The 9,160-nt window shown below is 40.2% G+C and overlaps 1 protein-coding gene across 6 annotated transcripts in view; it reads right to left on the bottom strand.

Annotated features, from left to right (window-relative positions):
• The window catches only part of tbck (TBC1 domain containing kinase), a 197,334-nt gene that overhangs the window by 89,801 nt on the left and 98,373 nt on the right, over nucleotides 1-9,160 (bottom strand). For all 6 annotated transcript variants that reach the window (XM_043674337.1, XM_043674339.1, XM_043674341.1 and 3 more), the window contains 2 exons: nucleotides 6,147-6,183; nucleotides 5,272-5,433 (listed from right to left, as the gene is read on the bottom strand). In XM_043674337.1, the coding sequence (XP_043530272.1) occupies nucleotides 5,272-5,433; nucleotides 6,147-6,183 (199 nt within the window). The remainder of the gene's footprint in view (nucleotides 1-5,271; nucleotides 5,434-6,146; nucleotides 6,184-9,160) is intronic.

Here is a 9,160-nt window from a genome sequence, read left to right as displayed (position 1 = left end):
CCACTACTGCGGACAGCTGAAACTGACAACCGGAAGCGGCAGGGACAGGCCACTATAAATGCCGGAGGAAACACCACAGAAGCGCTTCACAGGAGGCTCCCAAGCACTGAGGATGTCACCTAGACAGGGGACGAAACGTTTGCAACAAAAACTTCCAGCTCGGCGAACAGAACCACAGCGACAATTATTTCCCCATTCCCAAATGCCATTAAGGCGGCACGGGGAGCTGCATTCTTGATCCTCTGCAGTCCATGTGGTACAGGTATAAGGCCTGCAGTTAAGCATTCTGAGCAATGGAACTGTACAGAACAAGGTTCTGGTATAGAGTATGGCACAGAAAGTGTGCTTTGCAAAACCAAAAATATTAAAACTATACAACGCATCTCTGCAAAAAAAGTTATACAATCACCATTAGAATAATCTGAAATCCTTGTGATGAACACAAACCATTCAAAAACACTTCACAATGTAATTACATCCAATATTCACCATTAACATAATTAAGATTTTTTTAAAAGCGTATCTTCATTTTGCCATTACTGATAGCATCCTTATGTAAATTCTTCTGGATGTGATCTGGAATGCACTCCCTGCAGTTAAAAGGGACGAAGGAAAAGAAATTCAGAGGGACATAAGTGGGATTAATTGGATAGCTCTTCCAATAGCGCAATGAGTTGAACAGCCCACTACATCACTCTCTGAATTCACAACTCCTTCAGTTGCTTAGTCTAGGGAACAGCAGAAATGGGTTTAGCGTCTTCTTGAATATTAAAGATCCTTATCACTATTGCAATCAGGTATAGCACAGGGGAGATATCCTTGGTGCCCTTGCCAATGTTCATCTCATACTCAATGTTATAAAGTTAAATCACTGGTCATTATCACATGGCTGTGGGCATTAGCTGTATGTAAATTGGCTGCCACTTTTCTGATGTTGCATATTCAAAGTACACTGTTGATTACAAATCAATTTAAGATTTCAGATGGTAACGAAGAGTGATGTGTGCATGCAGTTATTTCCTTTATTTCAAAAATGCCTTTTGCATAGAATTCTTCAATTATTTTTATATAAATGGGCCAAGTTGTTGATTGACCATCTTTTATTTCTCCCTTGTGAATTCATAAACCTTTCCTTCTTAAGTCTAAATTCATAGTAGAAGTTCAACTCTTCCTTGATAGTCCTGAAAGCCACATTCTGTGCAGTTATTTAAGGGCTGGATTGTTACAGTCTAAGAAATATCTACAACATTATGTTCTGCTCTCTCTTCTTTCCTAATTCTCTACCCATACTGCTTTACCACAATGAGCCTCATTTACATTAAGTAGCCTCTAATGAGGCACTTGAACAAAATCCATTTGAAAATATACAAAATGCACCCAACTCTCCTTCAATAATTCATTGTTATTGTCTCAATGTACCCTACACAATTATCCAGACTGATACACGCTGTCGAGGAGAAAGTGAGGACTGCAGATGCTAGAGATCAGAGCTGAAAATGTGTTGCTGGAAAAGCGCAGCAGGTCAGGCAGCATCCAAGGAATAGGAGAATTGACGTTTCGGGCATAAGCCCTTCTTCAGGAATGAGGAAAGTGTGTCCAGCAGGCTTTATCTTAGCCTGCTGGACACACTTTCCTCATTCCTGAAGAAGGGCTTATGCCCGAAACGTCGATTGTCCTGTTCCTTGGATGCTGCCTGACCTGCTGTGCTTTTCCAGCAACACATTTTCAGCTTATACACGCTGTCTGCAATTAACTAACCTATGTCTTTTTTAGTGTGTGGTCATTTTTTCCAATATTACAAATAATCTTAAGGAGCTTCTCAAAAATCAGGTTAGACTGACAGTTATCTTCATCCATTTTTAACTTTAAGGAGGAAGAGGGCCAACTTTCCTGTCCTTTGACATGGCTCCCAAGTAATAAACTCCTGTCCCTAAAATGTTTCCTTGCTAAAAACTAATTACGTGAGATAACAGAGAATGACAGTTGATTGAATCATTGAATCTCAACAGTGTGAAAGTAGACTATTTGACCCATCAAATTCACACCACCTCTCTGAACAGCACCCCACCCAGACCCCTCCACCACCTTCTTCCTGTAACGCTACATATCCCATGGCTAATCCACCTAGTTTGCACATCTCCGGATACAATGGGCAATTTAGCATGGCTAATCCACCGAACCTGCACATCTCTAGACTGATACCTTGTGCTTTCTTGGTGCAGATGAAAAAGCTGTGTCTTAAAATATCAAATCCTCCCTGTTCGACCTGATTCTGTAGCAGGGAAAGGCACTACAATTTTCTGTTTGCTATTTGTTGTAAGACTTTAACTGTGATTTTGCAAAGGAAAGGTAGAGCCTAATACACTGTGTTGTGATGGCTGAATCACTGAAAGTTAAGATTTATTTAGCAAATGAGGCTAGATGAACATGAAATACAGACTAAAATAAAACAAAGAACTGTGGATGCTGAGGATCTGAAACAGAAACAGAAATTGCTGGAGAAACTCAGCAGGTCTGGCAGCATCTGTGGAGAGAAACCAGTTAAAATTCTGAGTCTAGTGACCCTTCTTCAGAACTGAGACACTGGACCTGAAACATGTGAAATACAAATGTTCATTAGCAGGACACAAGGTCATTTCTCTCCACTAGACCTTTGCTCTTGTTTACTTGACAGCTCTGTCAGGAAATTGAATTGTTGGTAATTAGCATCACACTGCAAGTTGTTCTTATACACTCCAGAACAGCCTTCCAGCTTACCTTCTCTGTAATCTTCAGTTTATCCAAAGTTCTGCTACCCCTGTGTCCTTGCTTATACTAAGTCCCATTCACCACCATGTCTGAATTTGTTGACTGGTGTCTGCATGGACTGGATTTTAAAATTCTCATCCTAGTTTCTATTCCCTCTGTGGCTTCACTCATTCATATCTCTGCAACCTTGTTTGGTCCTACAGCCTTCAGAAACCTCTGGTTTCTCCAATTCTGGTCTCTTAGGTGCTCCCGGGTTTCACTGCTCCACCACTGATGGCCATGCCGTCAGATGCTCAGGTCCCAAACTCTTGAATTTATCCCCCTCTTTCCTCCTTTAAGGCACTAATTAAAACCTCTCTCTGATTTGTGATCACCTCTCCTAATATCGATTTACATGGATTGCTATCACATTTCTTCAACAATGCTTTTGTGAAGAATTGTGGGATATTTTATGACATCAAAAATACATCAGAAACAGTTAGTCTTGTCCATTTCTTCATGTCACTTGTACTAGTCCTATTCCTATGCCACCAAATTGGAGTCAAATTCTGGATTCAGAAGCTGATCTCACATTAAAATTCATGTTTTCATCTACTCATGCAAAGAATTCTTAAAAGTGATTCTAAGAATTTACTAGTTTGGTTTTCAAAACAAGGTGAAGTTGGTAAAATTATGGCTGCCTAATTGTTGGCTTATTTTTCCATTTGTTCTAGGAATAAATCTGACTTGCAGTTTGTGATGGAATAATAAAAGCTGTTTAGGAAGAATACCAGCAGCCATTCGGGATGTGCAACAGAAGCTGAACAAATCCTAGTGTGTAACCTGCTGTTATCAGGAGCATATGTCGTTAGTTCTGAGGTACAGTACTCCCTGTCACGGTGTGCTTCCAATTACAAGCTCAACATTGCTAGAAGAGCAAGTTTGTTCCTGGAAATTGGAATGTGAAGTGAAAAGGCCCAGGATTTAGAAAAGACTACATAATTGGCTTGATGGTAGGAAGCAGAGGATGGTAGTGGAAGGATGCTTGTCGGACTGGAGGCTTGTGACTAGTGGAATGCCTCAGGGGTCAGCACTAGGCCTGTTGCTGTTTATCATCTATATCAATGATTTGAATGAGAACGTACAATGCATGATTATTAAATTTGCAGATGACACTAAAATAGGCGGTATCGTGGACAGTGAGGAAGGTTATCAGAAAGTGCAGCAAAACCTTAATCAGCTGAGGACGTGGGCCGAGAAATGGCAAATGGAGTTTAATATAGACAAGTGTGAGATCTTGCATTTTGGAAAGTCAACTTAAGGGGGGAGTCTCATGGTGAATGGTAGGACCTTAAGGAGTGTAGTGGAACAGAGGGACCTTGAAGTTCAGGTGCACGGTTCTTTGAAAGTGGAGTCACAGGTAGACAAGGCAGTGAAGAAGGTTTTTGGCACACTGGCCTTCATCAGTCAGGGCATTTAGTATAGATACTGGGAAGTTATGGTGTAGTTGTACACTATGTTGGTGAAGCTGCACGTGGAATATTGTGTTCAGTTTTGATCACCTTGCTTTAGGAAGGATGTTATTAAACTGGAAAGAATGCAGAAGAAATTTACAACGATGTTACCAGGACTCCATGGTCTGAGTTATAGGGAGAGGTCAGACAAGCACTGACCTTTTTCTTTAGAGCGTAGGAGACTGACAGGGGATCTTATAGAAGGGTATAAGATCACGTGAGGCACAGTTGGGGTGAAGAACATTATAGATCAGGACAGAATTAAAAGCATTGGAACCATGTTATTTGTACACACTTAATAATGAAAATTAAATTGGTTGAGGTGAATGTTTCTTCTTAGCATGAATGCCCAACAATTACAAACTGTTCCAGATTTAACAACACACAAAGTATAATACAGTAAACGTTTTCTTAACTGGCACCTATGGGACCGTGAGTCTGCCAGTTGATCAAATATTCTGGTTATCAAGAGGTCGACACAATAAATGTAAAAACACACACAGAGTGATAGAAACATGATGGAAGGGGTATGCACATCACTGTTATACTTTATTTACAGCAAAATCACTCAAGTAATGATGCAACTTTGCCTTAAACAAAAACAAATTACTAGCAGAGAGCTTCTCACTTGCAACCTCAACGGACTACTTGGACATCACGGAGATTGTGATAATACAGTAAACTTCTGATACTTGAGGTATATATTTTTTGCTGTTTTATCAATAGAGTCATAGAGTAGTGCCGGTTAAAACAAAGTCTGCTGTATTAGAGTTACAAATTGCTTCATTGACCTTGCATTGTCCATCTATAACAATGCGAATAAATTAAAAACGCTACTGAATTTACAAAGCCATTAAAACATATAATATACATATATATGTATTGTTTGGATGCCCAGACATAGTAAATCAATAAAATTGAAGTCACTGGTGCCACATTAAAACTGAAAACACGATGAAATTCAGTACCTGACAGTACACGGTGTTTGTTGAACAGCTTTTCTGAGAGACTGTTCACTCCATGTTCTTACCTGGTAAGTCTGAAAACAGTAGAATGCATTCATTGAATCCATTGGACAGTAGTCTGTCTCGCAACTGTTGCAAAATAGCTACCCCAATACAGAATGGGAATGAGGAATTGCCCAAGAGTAATGTGTCCCATAAGTGGAAGATCTTGTGTAGTGGAAACACATCTGTAAATACAGTCACAAAAATGGACAGATTCAGTAACCAAGGCATATATTTAGTGAGGAAGCAGGATTGAATTTCTCTCATGATGCAAAATTTGACAAAAGTTGTTTTAAATAATTGTTCTATCCATACATAACACAAAATTGTTTTTTGATTTTCAAAAAAAAAAATCATTTTTTAAAATACTTTTCTTTTTGTTGGTTAGGCTTTACTTCTATGACTTGTTTAGGAGTTTGAAAATTTGTCTCTCTCCCAGATAACATAAGTGGTTGTGGTTTAGCAATTTGGTATTCTGCTGTAAATTTCAACTGAAAATAGGAACGCACTTGATTGATGATCTGAAACCACCAGTCAGAAACATCATCAAAACAAATTCATCATAACAGAAGTTAACATCAGTTAAAGTGTTAGTTGGCACCATTTCTTGTCAAAAAGCTATGCACAGCAGATCCATCAAAATTCTTCTCATGCAATTATTTCCTATAAACTATTTAAATGTTGTGAGCAAAAGTATATGTTGTGATTCTTATTCTGTTTAACTCAAATTTATTAAAGAGGTACATTATGGCCTCATTTTGTAATGAGTGTGCACGTTAGAGACATCAATGAGCTGAGATTTCTGCCCTGACATTATGAATATTTATGTTAATTAACCACAAATATTTTCAAGGATTTCTCCATCAAATTTTGATAGATAAAAATGAGTATTACTCACGTGTAAACATTGTGAGAAACCATGGAATGGCATAAAGCTAAAAAGTACAAACAAAAAGCACTCTTAGGGCATAGAGAAATTATCTATTGCACAGGCAGAGTGATTAATTAATAATGTTGAGCTCCTGATTTTATACAGCAAAGAATACAATTTTAAAATAGCCACTTTTAAGGAAGCTTATATCCTGTCACCATCAAACTTTCAAACTGGAGATACTATCTCAGACAGTCAAGCCCTTCTTAAGCACATATCTGGATTGTTGCTTCAGGGTATCACAGAGAACGTGCTGCATTGTTGAAAGTGCTGTCCTTTAGATAAGGCATTAAATCCTACCTGCCATAAAAAGATCCTAAGCACTACATAGAGGAGCTGAAAGCTGTCAGATCTGCTCGCCAACATTTCTCCCATGGCACAGTGGCTCAGCAGTTAGCACTGCTGCCTCACAGTGCCAGGGACAAGAGTTCAATTCCTGCCCCGGGCAACTGTCTGTGTGGAGTTTGCACATTCTCTCAGTGTCTGCGTGGGTTTCCTCCAGGTGCTCTGGTTTCCTCCCACAGTCCAAGATATGCAGGCGAGCTGAATTGGACATGCTAAATTGCCCATAGTTTAAAATGCATTAGTTGGGGATAAACATAGGGGGGTGGGTTGCTCTTCTGAGAGTTGGTGTGGATGAAATGGGCCGAATAGCCGGTTTCCATACTGTAGGTAATCTAATCTAATGTTATAACAATTGTTCAACTGTTTAATCACATTTCTGTCTCTGGGATCTTGGCAAACCCATAGTGGATATTGCATTTGTACAGATGCTGATATAAGTCAGTGGCTGTGCAATTGGAGTCATAAAGTCCTACAGCACAGAGACTGGCCCAAACTGGTCAATGCTGACCAAAATGTCCATCAATACTAACCACAATTCCCTGCACTTGGCCCATATCCTTCTAAACTTTCCTATCCATGTATTCGTCCAAATGCCTTTTAAATGTTGTTAATGTACTCACCTCAACCACTTCTGCTGGCAGCTCATTCCACATGCATACTATCCTCTGTTTAAAAAAGTTTCAGATTCCCTTTTATTCTTTCTTCTCTAACCTTAAACTGATGTCCTTTAGTCCTTGATCCCCAATCCTGGGATAAGGACCGACTACATTCACCCTATCCATGCCTCTCACAATCTTGTACACTTCTATAAGATCCCCCGTCAGTCTCCTACGCTCTAAAGAAAAAAGTCCCAGCTTGTCCAACCTCTCCCTACAACTCAGACCATGGAGTCCTGGTAACATCCTTCTAAATTTCTTCTGCGCTCTTTCCAATTTAATAACATCCTTCCTATAGCAAGGTGACCAAAACTGAACACAATACTCTACGTGCAGCTTCACCAACATAGTGTACAACTACAACATAACTTCCCAATGTCTATACTAAATGCCCTGACTGATAAAGGATAGTGTGCCAAAATCCTTCTTCACTGCCCTGTCTACCTGTGACTCCACTTTCAGAGAACCCTGCACCTGAACTCCAAGGTCCCTCTGTTCCACTAGACCCCTTAAGGCCCTAACAATCTCACCATGAAACTCCTCCCTTGATTTGACTTTCCAAAATGCAAGATCTCACACTTATCTATATTAAACGCCATTTGCCATTTCTCGGCCCACTTCCCCAGATAATCAAGGTCCTGCTGAGGACTTAAGAGTTGCTACATAAATGTAAAATATTTTCTTTCTCTCATCTGCATTTCCTCTAAGAGTCTGGATTTTCAAGGAAGCTGCTGGACCCTATATCCCGCCTGGTTTACCATCTGCAGTAATGGTCTCAGCATTGCACAATATAAACGCGATTACAGAATTCTCGGCCAATCTAAATTATTTCCTGCCAGAAACTGCTGCGAGAAAGTAATTCTGTTTGGAAGCTCTCCCTCTGAAGTTTCTCATGTCCACCATATGTGGGTGCTTGCTGGCACGCAATAGCTGCTACAGTTGCCTCTATAAGAAGTCACTGCACTTGAAAAGCAATCTGTTATGTGGAATGCTTCATATGTTTTGGTAACCAAACAAGATGATTAATTGAAACAAGCAATGCCTTCAAACGTCTGCACACAGGCATATGCCAAGTTCGATCTACAGCTAACAATTCAAGAGTCAGGAGTGACTGCCTTCGATTTAGTTCTGCTGTGTTACTTGGTGGGCTCCTTGAACCAAATCCGCATGAAGGGCTGGCTCCAATAGGGAAAACATGTTCTTTTATGCAGACTGTGAAAGCAGCACAGCCTGCAGGTATCATATGCATCATGAAGCTGCCTAGTCTTTCACACAGTGAAATTCTTCACATTCATTATTTCTTCTTCAGGTTTTATGCCCATTTCAATCATAAGACCGTAAGATATATAATTGGAATTAGCCCATTCAGCCCATCTGATTTGCTCCACCATTCGATCATGGCTGAAAAGTTTCACAACCCCATTCTCCTGCCTTCCTCCTATAAATTTCAATCCCATTTATAATCAATAACCTCTCTCTCTCTCTCTGTCTTAAATTCACTCTATGATTTGGCCTCTACAGTCTTCTGCAGCAATGAGCTCCACAGATTCACCACCCTCTGGCTGAAGAAATTCCTCCTCATCTCGGTGTTAAGAGTTGTTCCTTCACTTGGAAGTTGTGGCCTCAAGTCCTTGTCTCTGTTACTAGTGGAAACATCTTCTCCACGTCCACCCTGTCCAGACCTCGCAGTATTAGAACATAGAATAGTACAGTACAGAACAGGCCCTTTGGCCCATGGTGTTGTGCCGAGATTTAATCCTAATGTAAAATATAGTAACAACCTACGCACCCCTCAACTCACTGCTATCCATGTGCATGTCCAGCAGTCGCTTAAACATCCCCAATGACTCTGCTTCCACCACCACAGCTGGCAACGCATTCCATGCATTCACAACTCTCTGTGTAAAAAACCTACCTCTGTCGTCTCCTTTATACCTTCCTCCTAATATCTTCAAACTATGACTTCTCGTACCAGTCAAT

Source organism: Chiloscyllium plagiosum, chromosome 32 (genome assembly GCF_004010195.1).
Source record: "Chiloscyllium plagiosum isolate BGI_BamShark_2017 chromosome 32, ASM401019v2, whole genome shotgun sequence".
NCBI lineage: Eukaryota > Metazoa > Chordata > Chondrichthyes > Orectolobiformes > Hemiscylliidae > Chiloscyllium > Chiloscyllium plagiosum.
This window is presented reverse-complemented; position numbering and strand designations above follow the sequence as displayed.